Below are 22,505 nucleotides of genomic sequence, written 5' to 3' on the forward strand. Positions count from 1 at the left end.
AGGCCTTCCTGGGCCAACTCCTTTAATAAAGTTAGCCATATCCTCCACCCTGACACCATTGTCCAATCCATCTAGTGTCAGGCACCCGGTAACCACCGATGTCTGGGTAGTCGCCTTGACCCATTTGGTTCTTCCTAGTATCTCTGGCTGAAGTACGAACCAGTCTCTGTAGTCTTTCACAGCAGCAATGAGCTCTGCATAAATTTCCTTTTTCCTTCTTTTAACATTTTTATCTATGTTTTTCCCGAGTTCTTTGCTTAGTTTTTCAAGCCACTGGAACATCATCTCCACGTCAAGGGGTATGTCCTCCTCCTTGGTGGAGGACTGCCTCACCTTCAGCTGTTTGGCTCCCTTCCTGCTCTCCACATTTGCTCTGGGGAGCAAGCCCTCCACCAGCGGGTCAGATGTTACAGTTCCAGTGGCAACTGGAATGGGCAAACATGGGCCAACTGCAATGGCTACTGTCTTGACGTTGTAAGCTCAGGGATGACTTCTAGTTCTTCTGCCAGCTTCCCTTTCATTATTATGGAGGAGCCAGTAAGATAAACAAAAATAAAATAAATTATATTTTAAATATTTAAAATTATATTCTAATTACATATCAATAATATAGTACGAGTAGTCAAGCTACTAACCAAGCTATAGCTTGAACCGATAACGCCCATAAATATAAAATTATAAACAGGACTGAGAAATAATATAATATTTAATATTATCTCACGGGATAAGATAACATAATATTATTAAGTATTGTTCATTAACTAATAAAAAAGACAATGTTATCAACAGATAACAAAGCCTTCAGTCCTCAATGAAAATAGCAAAAACAAAAAAATAGCCTGTATTGCCAGAGGTAATATAGCCGATCTCATAAAAGGAAGAATAAAAAAGTAAGTCCATTAATCGATAATTAAGACACGTCCAATATTAATTTTTTTCTTTTTGCCAAATTCATTATTTTTAAATAAAAAAATTGCTTCAAACATAAAAAACTCCTAATAAATTACGATAAGAAATGGAAGCAAACTGTGAAAAAAGGTAGATCATCAGATGGGTGATAAAACTTCAGAAGTTTTTTATTTTTATGAACATATTGTTCAGACATGGCAAATAACCTCTTTTTCCTGTGCCATGCTGAACATATTAAAAGATTCCAATCAATATGTTTAACAAACAAAATTTATAATTAGTATTAATTTTTGAGAAATCCTTACGCAGACTAATTTTTTTAAAAAGAAACTGAGAACTGCACATAATCTGACATTCACACAGAGTTATTTGCAGGACATGAGGTAAAATACTGCCATTTCAAATTTTTTCAAAACAAATGCTTAGTATAAATTATTATACACTACCTGAATTGCAGTTGATTTGCTGTAAGCAACATCATCATCTGATCCTACACCAGAAACAAGTGCATCTGCTCTAACTAATGTGTCATCAGTGCCATTCTCTGGCTCCTACAAAATAAAAAAGCAACTAATTTTAGTAAAAAATTAGTATGTATCTGGATCATGCATACATACACAATAAATAAAATGGTCATTCCTAACTTCACATCAACTAAGACAAAGATTAATATATATGCCTCTCCAAGGCATTGCTCAATAGACTAGAACCACACGGGTATTTTCACAGTTAGGTGAATATCAGGCAGGCTTCTGAAGAGGAAGATCATGCATCAAACAGATCTGGAACTTGAGAACACTCTTGAAGGTTAGACAGGCAAACAACACTGGGGTCACTTCTGTGGATTTTAGGAAATCATACGACCCCACAGACTCACACTCTCACTTTGATTCTGCAGAATATGGCATGGATGGAAAAACAAAGGCACTCATACAACAGACATTCATGGGTACCATCTCCAAGATAAAATTCATGGGAGAAACTTCAGCACCACTCGACATACAAACAGGAGTTAGACAAGGAAATGGGTTCTCACCACTATTATTCAACGTGGTCTTGGACAAAACAGTGGGAAAAACATGTCAAGGAGATACGTCTGGGAAGGGCACAAAGATACCAAAACAATCATCAGATGCCTGGCATTTGCAGATAACCTGGCAATACTCAGCAACATTAGACAGGAAGTATGAGAAGCACTGGAACTCTTACACAAAATTGCTGCCAAAATGGGGTTACAAATATCATACGAGAAAACACAAATGAAAAGCCAAAACAACACAAAAACCACATGTAGAAAAGACAGAAATATAAGGAGTCAAACAATTCAAATACCTAGGGGAATATATAGAAATGGGAGGATCAAGGCATCCAACAAGGAAAGAACAAAAAAAACTTCAGAAAGCATTATGGGCTCACATGGTCGCACTATAACAAAGTATATCAAGTCAGGCGAAACTCGAGATACTTGTGTACCAGAGGCACTATATGCATCAGCAACTACCCCAATTGAAGTATCAGGCATCACAGAAACAAAAAAATAGAACGGAAAATACTTAGAAAACTTTTTGGTGCAGTATGTAGAGATGACATATGGATGAAGACATTAACCAAGGAATTATATGAGTGAACAGACACACTCACAGACATAATCAGAAAATGCAGACTTACATTCTATGGGCATATACAGCAAATGGACAACAGACTCATGAAGAGGATCTATGATGTAATGAACGACTCAAGGAAAGCCAACAGACATCACAAAATAGAAGAGGGTCTACGACAAGCAGGGATCAACAGGGAAATGATGGAAGAAAGAAGAAAAGTTAGAAACAAAATTATTAACACCAAGTCTGAAGTGAAAGAAAAGAAGAAAACTGAGCAAAGGAACCAGGAGCACAATTAAAGAATGAAGAGATTTTGGAAAGAGAAAAAGAAGGATAAACAACTTAGGATCACATAATCATGAAACATTCAAGTTCAAACACTATCCTTCAAGAATGTACAATAATTACTAAACATAAGAAATACACACAATACATATCATATTAAATATTGAACAAACTTATAAATTTACCCAAAAAGCTCTATGCAGTAAGCTCCCCACCCAATCATTATAATCAATCTACTCTATAACAAAAGAACTTAAGAAAAAACTATTAATGTCTTCCACTTTTGTGTGATAAGTTGAACGAAAAGCCTATGTAAATTTAGGTGAATTTAGTTTTATATAAACTTTAAAAAGATTTTATTTTTTATAGTTTTGAACTAAATTTTATTTTAATACACATGATTTAATAATTTATTAGAAACATTTTATTATATATCTAATAAATTATTAAGTCATACATTCTAATGACAATTAAGTAACAATTTGACTCTTGTCAATAAATGTGTAAGATGTTTCAAAATTAAAATCCTAAATATTTTTTGATCCTATCCTCAAAGATGGGATCAAAAAAAAAATCCTACTGTATTGAGAAAAATCTCTGCGAGTTTTTTCTTGCAGGAAATAAATCTGAGAAGTATGATGTCTGTCAGAAATATGATAATGGAATAATTCCTTAATAAAATTTATTTAAATAGCTGTGCTTTCATGTGCACAAATTAAATATCCTCAAAATAAAAATGTGAATAATTTGAGAAATGATGATTTTATAATTTGTTTTGTAAGACCAACAGCAATAATTCCACAATCTGAGAAAGATGCTCACTTACATCGCATAATAACAATTAAAATACCATAAATTAAACAAAATAAGCAAGACATTGCTGTTCAATGATTTTGAATAGAACTTGCATATATGATCTGAGCAAAGAATTATTCCAGAAATTCGACTGATCTACCCAAAACACAATCAGGATTTCCATACCAATTCCATACCTGTAAATTAGTGGCATGTAGAAGAATGAACAACTCACCTGCAGAACCTCCAGAATAGGAACAGGTTGTTCTGGAGTACTGTTTTAAGGTGAACTGCTTTAACAACTAATCATGAATACATAGAATTAAAACATTAAATTCCATCAAATGTAAGCTTGTTGTTTGGTAAAATGCATATTTCACTAAAATAAAAAGAATTTAAGATCAAAAACCAAAAGAAATCATACTTTGGATTCAACATAATGCTGCTAACACTGATTCTTGTAATAAAATCCTACTAAAAAGTTTATTAATTAGCACATAATTTATACTATTAAAATATTACTGCTCTTTTGCTATGAAAGAAAAGTTTCCTGGAAATAGAATATCACAAATTTAATCTATTACAAGCTGGAATGAAGCTAGATGGCTGAAATTGAACACCACTGAATAGAAATAATTTATCAGCATCATAACATTATAAATTGTATTATAACAAACTTTATTTCCAAGCTATGTACAATCCTCAATAATCATATCCATAGGCTTTTGTAAAAAATAAAATTTTTACCTCTGTGTAGTTTATAATAAAACTTAGAGGCAAAAATGGAAAAAAAAATTTCCAACATTTTTCCTCATAATACATTCTTAAAAATCAAGGAAATCATGGTAAATGTTTTATTTATTTATCTTACAAAAAAAATTATTAGTTATATTTTGATGGTAAAAATATTTTAACATTTGTCCTAGCAAAATGTTTGAACAAGCTTCCATTAATAATCAAATTTAAAAAACAAAAGCAACTTTTCCATTTTCTTTAAACTTCGAAAAAAACGATGGTAACTCAATGGAAGTATTTTAAATATAAAAAAAAACTTTTTTTACTGCTTAAGAAAATGTTTAATTTTCTACAATTTTTCAATTCACAAACTGGTGATTGTTGGATAAAATAACTTGGTTTCATCTTCAACACAAGTCATAATAGTGTTTAAACAAAAGCATGGGTAATGAAACATCCTGCTACTCCCTTTTTATCTGCAAGAATAATTGTTAAACGAAAACTCATTTGAGATCTTTTTGAGGTTATACACATTCAGTACAATTTAGTAGTAACTTACAAATAACATCACTGAAAACCATTTAAACCCTACTTCGAGATTAACAGATACATAAAAGTATTAAAATTCGAGAAAGAATTATGAAAAAAACCGTAATTAAAAATTAGCGCACAATAAAATCTACTACATAATTGCCATAACTGCTATAACTACAAACGTTTTCATACACCCAAATTAAGAAAAGAAGCAGCATTATTAGTAACTAGCCACCAACAACTGGTTTGTCAACACCGGCAAATCAGTAATTAATTTACGTACATACGAGTATTCGAAATGAACAAACACAGAAGCACGTAACTGCAATCTACCACAGAAACCGGAGGGCCGATTTGTCCAATAAATAAACCGTAAATACGTAATGCCACTTTTAACGAATAATTAACGTTATGCTACGCTATTTTTTGTAACATTTCATTTACAATACTCCCAGCAAAGATATAAACAAATGACAATAATACCTAACAATTCACACCTGAAACAACGTTGAATTATGACAGGCTATATTAAAATACATTCAATCCTAATGCAACTAATCCAGTTTAAAAGAAATTCGTTTCCGACAATCATCCTAGCCTAGTAACCAACATCTTACAGTAGGCAATTTTACTCAGTGCCCTCACCTTCCATGAAGAATATAAACGTTTCATGCGCCTAAAAAATGCGTCTTTATCTAAATTAATGTTCGACATAATGATACTAACTACTTATAACTTCAGTTTATACAATAATTCCTTTTTATGTCGACAAAAACAATAAAACAGAATTTACGCAACGCACGAACACACACTACATGGAAAGGGACTAACAGAACAACGCACACTGCCAACTAAATATGGCGGGAAGTAACATCCTAAATATTTAAGATTAACTTTCATAATATTAATCTATTCATTTTTTACTAGAAGAGAAAATAAATATTGTTTATTTATCATTAAATACAATCTTAATCAATTGTTAATGTATCTTTTAAACCACTTTTGGCATTATAATAAACGTAGTTAGTAGAATCACCTAAAGATCATGAAACTAGTATTAGAAAGCAAACAAGTGTATAAAAACAATGCTAAATTATAAATTAATTCAGTGTATTTCTATTGAAGAAAAATAAAATGTTGCTAAAACCGTTTTATATCTATTTTAACGTTTTTTAATGGTAAAGAAGAAATTAATATATTTATTTCTGAACGGTTTTTATCGATTGTTAAACATCTTTAATTAGTAATTTAAAGATTAGTACGAAATTTTTATGAAAATTAAAAGCAAAAAAACAATATTTTAATCTATGATTTTATTCAATTCAGTAATAGTATATGTACCGATAATATTACCAGAAAATAAAGATACGATATATGCAACTGTATTTAACCGTTACTTCCTATCGATGTACAGAAATGTAGTATTGAATGACTGCTGTGAATTACGGTTAGGTTAACGAAATATCCGTTTTGTGTTTACGTCGTTTTGTTATATAAAATATGAATTTTGTTTTGATATAAGTGTCTATATTCAAGACTGTATTTGTATTTACTCTCTTATGAACTTAGAAGTAATCTATCTACAAATTTTGAGTTCAGTGAACGTTAATACTTTACTGCAATTTGAATAAGGCTGGCGCTTGTAACGATAATTTAAAAAATCGACTCCTCATTATTTACGCCTAAAGAGTTCCGCTGATTTGATTAATTTAATAATTCGTCAGTTGTAACTTATACATACCCTTTTAAATTCATATCACTCGTTCCACAAAATTTGTTTTGCGTGCGTTATTTAATAATACACTATTTATTTTTCTGCTATAATTGGTTTTGTTAGGTCTGAAAATGGTAAAAAAACGTTGTGTTAAGACTCCCACTGCTAACAGAGTTAAAAGTGAAGACAAAGACGCTAGATCACCGTTAAGTAAGATTTTATTTTAAATAAAATGTAATTCTTATGACAACTGTTAGTAATTCTTATGACAACTGTTAAACCGACACTGAAGGTTTCTCTTGTAATATTTTGATACATTGTAATATAGTTAAAAGAAATGTATGCTTATAAGTTGTTCTTATCACCTAATTTGTATTGCTCACAGTAAGATAAATAGTAATTAATTCATTACATTGTGTCCTTTATAATTAATGGTTTAAACATGTTAAGAATTATCTGTCAAAATACTTGTAAAAGTGTTTTATTCTTGTAAGTGTTGGTTTTTTTTTAAATTTTAAGTACATTTTACCATGCTTATGATTGATTATTGCTAGAAATGTGTTTGAGCATATTTTAAAACTTGATTTGTCGGTAATCTGATGTTCATCAATGAGTACTTGAAAAATTTGGAAAAAAAACATGATCTGTGTGTTTCAGATGCCATCATGGCATATATCACATATATGTAAGTAACATCATAGCATTTATTTAAAAAAATATTGCACTTGAAATTATTTTTATTACATTTAGAATTTGGATACAGCATGGACTTGCCTTTACTAGTGAGTTTAATTTTGTGTGTTTTTCATAGGAATATTAATGTTCAATTATGAAAATGCTACAAAAATCATAAGTGAATTTAAAAAATGCCAAGCTTAACAAGGTCAGAACCTCAGATAATAAGCTAATTAATTTATGACTATATTCATTCTATCATTAAAAGAAAAAAATGGTAAATTATTATTCAAGTATTATGTGGTAAGCATTTGCTTGACAAACAAAGCTGTTATTCCTTAATATGTAACAATAGTTGGAGTTTTCAGTTTATTACCACCTTTGATGTTCATCCAAATTTGATAACATAGTGCTTTAAATAATTTTTTATTTATTTATAGGTGGTGATGATGTAATGGTAGTTGCCAGAGACAGATTAAAAGGAGCATTACAAGACTTAATTGATCAAAGTGATGATGACTCTGAATCAAGCCAAGATGAATGTCCACCAACTCCATCTCCTGTTATCAAATCGCCTATCAAAAAGTTTGTATTGATATTTAAAATTCAGCGTAAATTCTAGTTTTTTAATCAAATATATAATTATTATTATTATTACACAATTTCACCAAACTATTACTATATTGATAATTTATTTCTATTAATATAATACTGCAGGGACTCCAGGGAAAGTTTGCAAACTGTAGACTGAGTGCAGGGAAGCTCTGGTATAATGATCATGTATCAATTTCTAACTACAAGTTTGTATTCTGTTAATCTCCTTTTCAGCATCTAAGTGAAAGTATGGAGCAACAGTGTACTGATGCAATTTAGTTTTAAAACCAGCTAAAATTTCCAGTTAAAGAAACCCATTTTACATTAAAGTAATATAATTATAAATTTTAATTTATTTATGTATACCAGGTTACAGAGTAACAGCACAGTAACATGATGTCAACAGTACTATGCAGAGATGCCAAGGCATCTGTGTACAGACTGGTGTGTAAATGTACCAGTAAATGTGTAGTCTTAAACAGACTCAGGCCGACCACTCCTGAGACCTATGGTTAATTGAAACCAAACACCAAAGAACACCGGTATCCACAGTCTAGCCTTTAAATCCATGTAAAAGCAACTGCCTTTACAAGGACTCAAAGCTTAGAACTCTTGATTTTGCAATGACGAGTTTAACTAGACCAACCTGGTGGGTTATATAATATTATGAACTAGCTCTTTGTATGTTTGATATGAATGTATAGTCATTTTGTTTTGTAACATACAAGTTATAATTCAGTGTCTTGAATTAACAAAAAATTAATGTATTGCAATAAGTTATATAAACAAGTTATCTACTAAATTATGGTTTCATTAATTGTCCAGTATTTTGTTTAGGGTCTAGATAAATATTTTGGAATAAATTGTTGTTGGGGTAAATTTAATTAAATATGTCTGTACAGGAATATATTGCTCCTCTCCAACTAAAAACAGCCTAGTTTGAATCTGCTTGCTGCCTTTAGAGATCTTGAGCCTTTCCTTTAGGTTGGAATTGTTTGATTTGTGGCTTTTCCGACAGTAGATTTTTCTTTATTAACAACTACCAACCTCTTCTTATCCTCATTTCCTTCTTATCAAGTTTCAATTTTGTGGATGGAGATCTGACCCTGCTACATTTATGAGGAACGCCTATGTATAACTACTTGGGATGGGAACTATTGCCTCCACCATGAATTTTTCATTTTCAGGCTAATAATTTTTAATATTGATGTTTAAAAAAGTAAAAAAAAAAAAGGGCTTAATGGATCTAGTATACTAATTTCAAAATTGGTTCAATTAAAAAAAAATGAGTTCTAAATTCCATATAATTAAGCTACTATGTAAACATGTTCATCTGTTTGATAATTTTAGCCCCTCATTATTTTTATAATTAAAAAATGAACTGCTTTATATGTGCCATGTTATAATTTAGATTACTTTAGTAATTTAAATGTATAAAGTACAACTTAACTAATAATCAGTCACAGATTTAAAATATTAAAAAGAGCTCATTTAATAAATGGCTTCCTGGTAAGTTGGTGCTTATTTTCACTTGCATTTCATAATCTGACAATTAATACATAAAAGTTGAAATGAAACATAACAAAAAGAATAATTATAAAATTGTATTCATTAAATATGTTGAACATTTTTATCTTCTAAACTGTGATGATTATATATACCATTTTTCAGAACAAAAGGAATTAATATATCTGCCACAAAAAGTAAATTGCTAATTATTTTAAAATATATTAAAAAAAACTGAATTAAGTCGTTGAACTACTGAAAGCTTTATTAAATGATTAGAACAGAATTAATTCTTTAAGATATATTGTAATTCAATTATATTTGTAGTATTATGAGATCAAACTGGAAAATAATTAGTTTATGCATGTTTCACACAGATAAGATTTTTTACGTGTTTTATTACTGCATAGGATCAGTTTGGTTACTCCATTATCCAAGTCTCTTTGAAGGGACTTTTGGGTCTTGCAGTCCTCCAGTACTTTTTCATATGTTACGATCACCGTGATCTTTCTGGTGTTGAAATGTTCATGTTTATGTTCTTGATTTTTTTGTTTAATTTTATTTTATCTGTGGTGTCTTCTGGTGAAAAGCCAATTTTTCTTCAGATCCTCTTATTTCTCTGATTCATCTGCATTCTGTCTGGTGTTTTTCGAGCTGAGATTGTGCTGTATTAACTGTATTAAGTCTTGAATCCTCATGATTATGTCAATGGAATTCTAATCTCCTCTTACACATGATATCAATGATACTCATTGTTCACGACTTTGTTGAACCCGATCCACCACTGCCTGTCTTTCTGGTACTTTACGTTGATGCAGGTTCTTTCAATTTTTCTTTAGATTTTCTGGAGTTTGTCGGTCTTTGATTGCTCATTCTGGTGTTTCTGCTGCATATGTGGCTTCTGGTTTTATAAATGTTTTAGTGTCTTGTTTCTGCTTTTATGGATAGACATTAATTTTACTGTACGTGTACCAGGTTAATTTTTGTACTTTAGCTAGTTTGTTTGTTCTTGTTTAAAGTGAGGTTTTTCATTTTGGTTGTTTGTCTTTATTTCTCTGAAGAATTTAAATTGGGGTACTAGTTTGACTTTATTACTGTTACCTTTTAATTATGTTGGTTTTTAGGTCATAATTTCTGTTTTCGAATGATATTTTGAGGCCAATTTTATTGCAATGTTTTGAAGTTCTATTATCTGTATTTTAGCTTTTCAATGTCATTTGCTAGCATTGCCATCTCGTTGGCGAAACCAAAGCAGTTTGTTTTGATTTGGTCTGTTTTTATTTTTGGGGACCATTTTTTGAGCCATTCCCCCATTATCATTTCTAGAGTGCAACTGAATATTAGCATTAGAGTCCATCACCTTGGCACAGTCCTGTTTTAATCTCAAATGGTTTCGAGAGTTGGCCTCTGAATTTTACTTTTGACTTAGTCCTTGTGAGGGTCAGTTTTATCATGTTTATTAATTTGGGATGTAATCTGAGGTGTCTTAGAATTTTTGGTAGGGATTTTCTGAGGATACAGTCATATGCTTTCTTGAAGTCTACAATTGTTATCACCATGTCTCTCTGCTTCTTTTTTCTGTTGTAATCTATTATTAGCGTGAAAATTATGGTCTGGACTGGACAGCTCCTCCAGGGTCTGAAACCTTCCTGGTATTCGCCTAGTTTTTTCTCAAGTAGTAAACTGATCCTGTTGAGAATGATTCTTGAAAGAATTTTGTACGTTGTGTCGAGGAGTGAGATTCCCCTGTAGTTGTTGGGTCAGTTTTGTCTGCTTTTTTGTGTAGCGGGTGGATGAGGACTGTCATCTAAAGCAGTTGGTAGTTTTTTTTTTTTATCCAGATGCCAACTTTTTGATGAAGGGTGATTTTTGCTGGTTCCCTGCATGTTTCCAGATCTTTACAAAAAGCTGATCTGCCACTTTTTAATTCTTCATCTCACCCAGATCCTGATAGACTTCTTTTATTGTGGGAGGGTTGATGTTTTCCAGTGGTTTTATTATTGGGGTGTTGTTGTCGAAGTTTAGGAGTTCTGTCAGTTCTTTGAAATTTAGGAGTTTGTTGAAATATTTAGCTAGGTTTTCCTTGTTGTCTTTATTGTTATGAGCCAAATAATGGTTTCCATTTTTCATTGGGGTTCTTATTTTTGGATTTGTTTTTTTGATGGTTATGTGTAGTCTCTCAATTGAGTTTTGTTAAATTATTCTTATATTGATTTCAGTATGTCTTTCTGGTGTCTTATTTTCCGTAGAGTGTGGGTGGTTCTTTTCCTTGCTTTAGTAGTTTTTGGAAGGATATTTCTGATTTTTGGGATTGGTATAATGGCCATGCTTGATGTCTCTTGTACACTGTTTCATCGCATTCACTGTTCACCATTGATGCTTTTATTGGGGGGCAAATTCTTCCACAATTTGTTTAAGGTTGTTGACTAGTACTTTGAGTTTATCCATGATTGTTATTTTTTTGTTGCTTTTTAGTAATTTTCATCCTTGTTTAGGTGGTTAGGGTCTAGTTTTAGAAGCATTGTTTTGTTGCTTCCTTTGGGGAGTGAATTTAATTTTAATTTTGATTACATAGTGATCTGAGGCTGTGTGTATTCCTCGGAGGACTTTTACATTGTAGATGTCTTTGTGGTGTTTGTCCATGAAGACATGATTTAGCTGCCATTCTTTAGTGTAGTCGGGGTGTTTCCAGGTTTTGAGGTTTCGTCTTGATATATGTGGATTTTGAGATTAGGTTGTGGTTTCTGCAGAAGTCAATGAGTCTCTGTTCATTTTCATTTGTTATATTCTGGGCACATTATTTTCTTATGTCATGAGATCTTCTTTCTCTGCTTAGTTGAGCTTGAATTCTGACTAGATGTTTAACATAATTTTGGGGATGTTATTTATAGTCTGGTCGAGTAGGTCCCAGAATGTTTCTGTTTTGTTATGGTCTTTTGGAGATTTGTTTGTATTATTATTGGGGGTGAGGCATTTATTATGGTGTAGATTTTATTAGGTACTTTTAGGGTGAGTGTTTAGATTCTTGGGGATTATCAGTTAAATTCTTATATGGAGTTTATTATTTTAAGGCTGCTTCAGTTTGATTTTGGATTTTGTGTTCTTATTCGTGTGTGCCATTCCATTGCTTCCAGTCGCATGTTATCTTCTAAGTGGCAGCCCATCGTACCCAAGACCTGCCTTCTCTGAACTCTAGTGTTACTTGGTTCAACCGGTGGAGTATTCCTTAAATGACCTTTCATAGTTGACTGTCAAGGGGTTACCTGTGGTGGGACTAGGTCCCAAGTTACAACTCCAGACATGCTCTACTAAGATTTTAGCGGAATATGACTTGATGACAGATGAAGTTGCAAAGTTTCTTTGGATTCAGTTCACCAGATAAATGTCTTCTTTTTGTTCTGGATATATTCAGGTGCACCTTTTGGAAGCTCGAACTGACTTTTGCTAAAGTTGTTATTTTAAAAAGTCTGATCCTAAACATTACACCCGGTAGGACTTTATATTAAAAACATAATATTTTGAATTATATAGATTGTGTAAAGGATTTTTTTTCTTAACTGTACTAAGTAGAGTTTTTTGGTTTTCAAATATTGTATATTTAATTACAAAATTCATAAATAAAAGTATTACAAATTGTGTTAAATATGTTTCTTTCGAATGGATAAATAAAATGTGTATAATATATAACGTTTTTGTCATTTTAAATAAACTGAGTCATTACAGAAATATATGTAACAGAGAAATCTTGTTTAATTGCTTTTCTACTTATTATATAAAAGAATAAATGTTACTGATCTCCTCACCAGAATTTTTATCTATCAACATTATGAAGCCTGAAGCCTTAGGTCCAAAATATAAAATGCTATATTTTTAAGTGTGTATAGATGGGCAACGTTTGCATAAAATGATATATGGTTCAGACATAACATTTTGTATAATGGCTTATATATTAGGGTCATTTTTCTACTAAATTTAAAAAATGTATCATTTGAGGGAAGGGATAAGATATTTTTATTGTGGGTCAATTTGGTGGATCTTAGAAATATTGTTGAGCACAAGTTACTTAATAAATAAATAACTCATAGGCTTGAAAGAAAATACATTTATTAAGAATAAAAAAGTAATTATTATTTTTAATAACATAAATGCCAAATAAAAGATATTAAAATGTGAACTTTATTAAAATCTCATGACCATTTGCAAATGGTTCTGCAAAAATGAATTTATTTTATATTTAAAATGATTTACAAATTATTATCATTGTTGTTATCTTATTTCCAAACTAAATCCAACAATCTAAATTACTATAAAAGGGTTAACAATCTAACATATTTCTATAATATTGAGTGACAGATACATCTCATCTCAAAGGGGTTAGAATTTCATGAAAATTTTCATTTTATGTATTGTTTGACCTTTCAAAAATATTTTTGAAAAACCAGAGTTTTGTACATTTTTATATAAATTTATCTATTTTCAGTTATATGTTATCTGGTTGGAAGTAGTTTTCATTTTTTTTTAGTAATGTAAGGATAAAAATAGACTTCATATTAATAACAAGGATTGAAGTCAAAAATTTTGCTTGCAACTGTAGATGACAGTAGTTGTGTTGTCATGCTTAAGTGTTACCATCACAGTTTGTCATTTTACTGTAATCTACATATGTGTCAGGTAACTTCATTAATAGCATTGCTCGTTATATATTTATGTTACTTATAATCTGTAGCAAGATACCTCTCATAATTTTATAGTCTCTAATTTAACCATTGTCACTTTGTCTGAGAATAATTATATAGACTGTATACCCATTTCCTTCAGTAAAGGAGAGTAAAATTTCATGTGATTGTGAATATATATTTTGTTCACTGAAGAAAGTAACAGGAAACCTTTTTACTTCTCACTTTCCCTTGTAAGCCTCTGCTATGAAATGAAAGTTATTCTTAAAAATGAGTTTATCAGTAGCAATATATATAACTTGGAGGAGTGGAAGCATCTTGGCCTTTCATCCAAGAGAGTCCCGCATTCGAATCCTAGTCAGGTATGGTAGTTTTCATTCATGCATTTCATTTAATTACCACCAAAAAAAAAATTTTTGGCAGAAAATATATTTTTTTTCATTATTTAGTTTATAATACCAGTAACATATTTTTTATCTTAAGATTTAAAAAAAAATCAAAATAAAAGTTTTCTGTCAAAAGTAACTGTAATACAAACACTATTCAAAAAAAGTTTTGTGTGTGGCAGTTGGATTTAAAAAAAAATTAAATTGTAAAAGCTGATCATAAAATTTAAAATTTAAAATTATTCGTTTGACAACACAATTACTTCTTTCTTTTATAAAAACGATGTTTCTGTCAGAGATGTGGGTTCTCAATAAAATATCTTTAAGTTCACATTAAGATATTGGTGCAACTTTTAAAATTATATTTCCTGATATTTGTATAGCATCAAAATTCCAGCTTGGAGCTATTAAATGCTCTTATGTCATCAATCTTGGCCTTGCATCATACTTTGATGACATTCTGTAAAATCATTTGCGTTCTTGTGTTAATTATGTGTTATGCTTTGTTTCTGATACAGAAACAAATAAAGTACGAACAAGGTATTTAGTAGTATATTTTTGGGAAAGTCCCCACTGCTCAACATATTCTCAATGGTTTCACGGAAGGTTATCCCCCTCTAGATAAAAATAAAATATTACAAATATCTATGAATGGACCAAATATGAATTTAAACTTTTTAAAATTGTACATGATCTGAAAAAAAGGTATATTTTGGAGAATTAACAGCAGTAGCATAACATTATGAATCACAAAATTTTTCTTAATTGCTCAGAAAACATAAATCTTAAAATCTGGGGAACCCTGTGTGTACATCATAATGGTTCCATCTGTCAAACATTAAGAAAAATAAAGTAGCATTTTGTACTAAACACAAAACTGAGAAACATTCGTGTTAAATAAAAGCTTATTTAAATACAGGAGTTATAAATTTCCCGCTTTACTGACTAAAACATTTGTTAGTCAGTAATTTTTTAGTCTTTCCTACTTAAATTTTTTTTTTTTAATTAATACATTTTGAAAACTTATTGCTATTATCAAAAGGGCATATTTTTTTAAAGAATACAGTAAAATTTCAATTATCAGAACCAAATGGGGAAAAACTAGTTCGATTTCTGAAAAGTTCCAATAAGCGAGGAATTTCCATCTTCTAAATAAAGTATTTTACTGATCAGAAAATCTCTAAGAGAAGCTTTTTGTAAAGCAATATTTGTTTTAGAAAAGGTGGATAGTGAGGAGGAACAAATTATTATTACTGCAAATATTTGAATATTTGGCCTATCGAGTATGCAGTAAAAAGTTAGATACTGTACTGAACTTTGCATGTTAAGAATAAATAAATTTATATAGATAATTTTTAGATCTTGCTAATCACTGTCATCCGTCATTTTATGCAACACCATCTCTAGATTGTCACATCCATGTTTTTTATTATTAGCTGCACTTCCCAAAGACATAGATGCATTATCACCTACCAGCCCTCTACTTGAATTAGGAATTTTGGTGATGTCGCTAATCTTTTTGTTTCACTGCCTTATGTTTTTCTATAACAGAACGAAAAGATCTAAAGTGGTCATAGTATTTGTAAAATGAATTATTTGGTTTCACAATAAAATCAAGAATTTCATTGACCCAATATGTGATATTTTCTGTAAATTTTCTTCCTTATCACTTTCATTGCTCTCGGTACCACAATCTTTGTTATTTTCCTGAATTGCTATCACTTCAACTGCTATATCCTTTTTGTTATGCATTGCATTCCAGGATCACTCTTAAGCCAGTCTCTCACATCATCTTCAGTCACATTCTTCTCTCTAGCTTCTTTTAAAATCCCATAAAAGTCCCTTCACTTCTAGTTGTTGAAAATCTATCTCCATTTCTATATTGGCAAGCAGGTTTTTCCCAAATTCTGAAGAGTTCTAATTTTTACATACTTATAGGCCTCTAAAAAGTTATAAACTGCAGATCTTATGTTGTACGAATCAATGTTTTTCAGTGTCCGCTCCCTGCGGGTGTCATTAATAATTTCATCACCATCTTCCAAAATAACCACCACCTCATCTAAGTATTTTCTTTCAGTATGCCTGTTTTGCAGCTTCTATCACTCCCTGATCCATTGGCTGGATAAGAGAACTTGTATTAGGTGATAAGTACAGACACTTAATCTTCCCATCACAACTTTCTAATGGGTCTGGGTGAGCTGGGCAATTATCTAATAAAAGTAATGCTTTTATGTCTTCCTTAGTAACTTTCAGATCTTCTGTTTGAAACCTATATACACTTTGGGTACAAACTTTCCATGAAACAAAGATGAAAAAATCCTTTGCATAAACCACACATTTGTTGATGCGTAGTAATGAATGGGCATTCGCTAAAATGATTTTTCGTGGTATTTCCCAACAATCGCTGATATTAGTTGGTGCCTACCCACAGAATTTGCACACAAAAGAGCAGAGAGCCTTCGATTTTTTATGACTGGGTTTATCATTTTTAAAAACTTTAGTGTTTTCGGTTAGAGTTTTCAAGAATAAGCCTGTCTCGTCGCCATTGTATATTTGTGATTCCATGCAACCTTCCTTAAAATTCCAGTGTTAAATTGCCTTGCAATTTAACACTGCTAATTCTGTGTCGTTTCGGGAACGCCACAGCCATCCGTGGCTTGCCTTAAAATGTTCTATTAATAAGTGTTTTACAAGCCTTTCAGCAGCACACTTTAGTTTAGTACTCCGAATTGAACTCCTGCACACCTTTGCTGTAGATACCACTTACAGTGTCTTTTAGATTTACATTTCCAGCAGTTTTTTTAATTTTTATAGATTTACTGTTAGATTTTATACCTGAAATGGTACTTTTTCCTATCATCAATATCAAGGACAAGAGGTTACTGGCTGACTGCAATATGACTAGCTTAAGATCGATTGTTATCTGGTCTATAATGAACTTATGAATCATCAAACTAAAAAACCTATTTCTTAACAGTTTTCATTTCCTATTACAGAATGTTACCCGTACCTACACAACTCTTTTCAAAAGATACACAAATTATAAACACACAGTACAGATTGTGAGGTGGCCTATGTCACATCATTATTTCTGAGAATTAAAAGGAAATAAGAATATTTACTGTATTATTTTATTGCCTCTTTGTTAAATCAAGAGCAATAAAGCATCATTTAGAATCTAATTATACGCAGCAGCGCAGTATTACGAGTAGCCTATATATGTACCATAGCAGTTTGGATAATGCGGGGTTCCGATAATTGGGGAGGGGGGTTACTATACTGAGTATAACTGATTAGTTTGTATGAAATTCTAAGTATATCAGTATATTTAAACTTAAAAAAAATTGTCAAACAGCCCCACAACAAACAATCTGTAATTGAAATTAATTACTGATCATCTGTAAAAATCTATGTCTTGCAGTAATGCAAAAAACTGTCTTAACAATAGTTGATCACAGACATTAATTTTCATGTAGATTAATTTCAATTATTTTTTAAGTAGTATTATGGAAAAAGTCTTAATACTGCTAGGTTTTGAACAGATTTTGCAAAATCAAATTAATGCAAGTAATATGTTTTAATAGGGAACCAAGACAACCAGCACGTCGCAGAAAGAAGAAAGTTGTTGAAGTTGATCAAGCATTTCATCATACTTTTGTTATGAAATTATTTGACCGTAGTGTAGATCTGGCTCAGTTTTCAGAGGACACACCACTCTATCCTATTTGCAGAGCATGGATGGCTAATCAACCACGTAGTACTTACAACAACACCCATAATAATTCTTCCTTGTAAGTTAATTTTTTTTTATTTATATCATTAGGTTGTTCTATTAATTACAAAATATTATGTCTAGGCAATTTAATTCACAATGTTGTCTTTTAGAAAATCATTTACTAGCCGTAGCCAGCTTTGCCAGGTCTTATCTCATTAAAGAGTATGTATCATAAAATTTTTCCTGATGAAACTTATCAAAGATCTAAAGAAAAGCTATAGTAATCTCATTTAGCAAGTATCTAACTAAAGTAGGCTATTAACATTTGAAGTGGATGGAAAGTCTGTTTGGTACAGAGAGAGCCAGACTGAAGTGATTAAAAAACAAGATCAAACTTAATGATAAAAATAATTTTTACCTTGGCCTTTGTATTAAATATGAGAAAGCCAGTTATTAAAGAATATAATCTTAACTTTGGTCATAAATATTTTCAGCACTGTATACATTAACATAAAACACATGTAACATTTTTCATGAGTGAACAAAGAGATTTTTAGATTTTTAATTTAAATTCATTTTTATATTAGTTTTAAGAATCAGTTGTTTTGCAATAACAATGTTTAATCAACCCTGTTTTTCTAAATAAGGTACACAACTTTTATGACAAAATACAGGTCATGAAAAAAAATTGGCAGCAATTTAAAAAAATCATATCTCAGAAACTACTAGAGATAATCAAGTGAGTATTTTGTTTTAAAAAAACACCTATTCAAGAAGTTTTTTTACATAATTTAGAATATTTCAATCTGAGCTTTTTTGGTTGCTCTGCAAACATCCAGCCAATAATCAATTTCTGCTCAGGTCATCACAGGTGTAACTGTGGCAATAGCAGCAGTGATCTGTTGTCTTGATTTTTGATATAATTGTAGGATATGGGGATGACTCAGCAACCCAATGAAATCATTGAGTATGTCAAAGATTCCCCAAAAACAAACATGTGGCGCCAGTTTGCTGTCCAGTCATGAGATTGGCTCATTCTTTTTTCATGAGCCCACTATCAAAGTGAATGTTTATTTATTTAGACATGCTGCAACTGTACATTTTTTGCAGGTTGACCAAATTGGACAAAAAAGTAATGTTGCTGTAATGTTTCAACAAGATGGTGCATCCCCACATTTTAGAAGCCCAGATTTGACATCCCTAGATGATTTTCAATGGGGATACATTAAAAACAATGAAAAAAGTAGGGATGTGCACATTTAAAACAACAGATCACTGCTGCTGTTGCCACAGTTATGCCTGTGGCAAACCTATCCAGTAAACCTGGGCAGAAGTCTATTATCGGCTGGATGTTTACACAGCGACCAATGAAGCTCATATTCAAACATTCCAGGGTATGTAAAAAAATACTCGTTTAATTACCTAGTAGTTCCTGAGATACAATCTTTTTAAATTGCTGCAACCTTCTTCGATGACTTTGTACTTAACTTTGTAAAAGTTTATTGTAAAATAAGGATTTGCTATTGTAATGTTTTTTATTATTTAGGATAACAATATTATGTTTTTCTAGGATCTCATTAATATGTATGTATTGTTTATTATAAAGGCACTAATTACATAAAAAAAAAAAAAAATTGTTTTTGCAGGCAGAATTCATCAGGAGAATCAAGTCAAAAGATTAAGGAGGAGAATGGGTCACCTGAAACAAGTAATAATGATATTGATGAGATCAAAGATGTATATGTAATGCCACCACCAGTAGGTTCTGTTGTAAGCCGTATTCCATCACCTGAACCAAGAAATTTACAAGGAATTACACCTGCAACATTTGTAGGCATTATAATTTCTTGTTTATTTTGTAGTATTATCAAAATAACTATTATTCTTCTAATATAATTATATATTGTATATGTTTTCCAGTGATTGTGTATACCAGACCACCAATTATAGTTTTTTTCTTAAACAAACTGAAATGTATAGAATATGTCATATTTAAAAAATAGGAGGTCTTCATTATTTATTCTAAAACTATAGCAAACTGTTCTGTTCTCTTTCGTTTTCCTTGTTAAAAGTTATGCCCGTAGATGTTATTTGAGTTAAATAACTTTTATGTGAAACTGCAAAATTATAGTAAAATGAAATTGTTAAAAGGAGTTTTATGTATATTTTGTTAATTATGGTTTCAAGAAAAGAATAAAACAAATTGAATCAATGCTGGAGTACTTTATATATACTGATTCATTTTTTTAATTTAGATTATTTGTTTTATACAGTTACCTTTAAGTTCCAAGTGAGATACTTTTTGACAAACAGGCTTAGCATGAAGTTTTTTTTTTATAAATAGAAGTTATTTTTGCAAATTTATAGCTTTTCAGAAATATAAACATCTCCCTGAATTTTTTTTTAAGGGGAACAAGTTACAACGGTGAATCACGAATAATTCCCAGTTGCTTGTAAAAAGATAGTGTATTGTAAACTATATCCATTCTTTTAAAAAACTGTGCTCTGGAAAACAATTTTTTTTAATTTTTTAAAATTTAATCCCTAAAAGCTTTTAGTTCAGATATAAATTCAGATAGCTAACTTGCAGTCCATTATTTTCTGGAAAAAACTGCTTTAAACTCCATGGTGGTGGTACTGATAGTAAATTAAATATTTGTTTCTATGAATCCTTGCATTTTCAAAATTTACTCATCGATAAAACAAATATGGTGGCACCATTTAATAAAATAAAGAGTAATTAAAAAAAAGTACTCTGGCATGTGTAATAGAGTAGTATGATAAAAGTGATTTAATTTTACAGCTAATATGGGACTTAGAAGTAGTTAATAATTAATCAAATTAAGAATCTTAAAGAATGTAATCTGTATTTCAGTGTAATCTAGAAAAACTGAAAAAATGTCTATTTAGACAGCTAGTTCCAGGAAGTAGAGTTTATGTAAATTTTACTACCCAAATATTAGTACTAATATGAATTTATGTTGCATAAAAATGAAAGTTATTTATGATTCAACATGAATTTTGTCATAATCAATACACAAGGAAAACTGCTAGTTTTAACATATTTAATATAAGTGCCAAAATAAAATTTTTACCTTCATTTACTACTTTGTTAAAAGACTTAGTTTTTTATTATCAATTCAGTGGTTACAAAACTATAAACTAAAATCAGAATTAACTTAAAATAAGAAAGGCAGGTAAAAATGGGAGTAGATAAGATAGATTTCTGATAGATTTTGACAGGTGTTTGGATTTAATGAATTCAATAAGTGAACAGTATAAGCAAAAAGTCTAAAAAAAAGTATATGATCTCTTTCATATTCTAATAACATTAGTGAATCATTAAAGGATGCAAATAAAAAGTAAAGACTAATTATAAGAAATAATCACAATAAATTGCTAAATGCGAGTTACATAAAATCAGTCTTAAAGATTTTAATTGAAAATGGGTGTACTGATATTTTAATAATAAAGAAATTCCAAAAAAAAAATTTTTAATTAGCTGTAAATTATCGAATAACATCTGATTATACTGTTATTTTCCTATTAGGAATTGGGTGTAAATAAACCTCAGTTATTAGCAGAACATATGGAACGTTGGGTTAGAATCCGTCGTAAATGGTTGGCTGCTGCTCAAGCTAATGAAGCAAGATATGCAGAAAGTGGAAGAATTCTTTCAGAAATGTACAAATGGTAAATTAAATGTATTTCTTTTATTTTCTTTATTAAAAAGATATACCACCTTATAAAATGGTATCACTATTTTTTTAATTATTATTTTGTTACAGCTCTCAGAAATCATATTTATAAACATTGTTTCACAAAAGCTACACCCAAATGATAGTGGACTTCCAAGAATATGTATTAATGTATAGTATTTTAATTATTTTGGAGATAACAATGTGTGTAACATATATATATAGTATATATATATATATAGTAAAAGCAAGACTGTAAAAAAAGACTAGTAAAAAAACAAACTGTTATTTATTATATCTTACAGAAATAAAATTGTATTTATAATTTTATGTAAATATTTTTATAATTTTATAATTTTTTAAAAATATTTACATAAAATTATAAATTTTATTTCTGTGAGATATAATAAATAACTGTAATATAGGTAACTGTAATTATAATATAATAAATGTTAGTATAAAATTGAAATTTGCTAATTTTTTATTTTTCCTTTTTAATTAAAGCTAATTTCCTTTTGAATTAAAAATTGTTCTACAGCCCTCTTAAAACAGCACCCTTAAAGCCTCTCTATAGCTTTACTAGACTGCTTCAATCCCTCACACTCATTGCTGTCAAGACTCACGCGACACACTCAATCTCCCTCTTCAGTTTTACAAAACTCACTGGGTAACACAACAT

General features: G+C 30.4%; 2 protein-coding genes across 3 annotated transcripts in view; one reads left to right on the top strand and one right to left on the bottom strand.

Annotated features, from left to right (window-relative positions):
- Window positions 1–5,692, bottom strand: part of dre4 (SPT16 homolog, facilitates chromatin remodeling subunit dre4) — a 77,619-nt gene extending 71,927 nt beyond the window's left edge. Inside the window, exons 1-2 of the mRNA XM_075364254.1 lie at window positions 5,508–5,692; window positions 1,356–1,460 (exon numbers count right to left, since the gene is read on the bottom strand). Coding sequence (XP_075220369.1) covers window positions 1,356–1,460; window positions 5,508–5,576 — 174 coding nt within the window. The 5' untranslated portion in view covers window positions 5,577–5,692. The remainder of the gene's footprint in view (window positions 1–1,355; window positions 1,461–5,507) is intronic.
- Window positions 5,693–6,279: 587 nt separating this feature from the next.
- mip40 (Myb-interacting protein 40) lies at window positions 6,280–22,148 on the top strand. 2 transcript variants are annotated; one of them, XM_075364267.1, is made up of 6 exons: window positions 6,280–6,786; window positions 7,692–7,836; window positions 17,998–18,204; window positions 19,775–19,958; window positions 21,679–21,821; window positions 21,917–22,111. In XM_075364267.1, exons 1-6 carry the CDS (start codon window positions 6,708–6,710, stop codon window positions 21,936–21,938), a joined length of 780 nt encoding a protein of 259 aa, XP_075220382.1. In that variant the 5' UTR covers window positions 6,280–6,707; the 3' UTR covers window positions 21,939–22,111. The 2 variants fall into 2 exon arrangements, with proteins under 2 accessions (XP_075220382.1, XP_075220383.1); XM_075364268.1 differs by lacking the exon at window positions 21,679–21,821 and having other exon boundaries at window positions 21,917–22,148.
- Window positions 22,149–22,505: the final 357 nt, after the last annotated feature.

This window comes from Lycorma delicatula, chromosome 4, assembly GCF_047948215.1.
Source record: "Lycorma delicatula isolate Av1 chromosome 4, ASM4794821v1, whole genome shotgun sequence".
Lineage (NCBI taxonomy): Eukaryota > Metazoa > Arthropoda > Insecta > Hemiptera > Fulgoridae > Lycorma > Lycorma delicatula.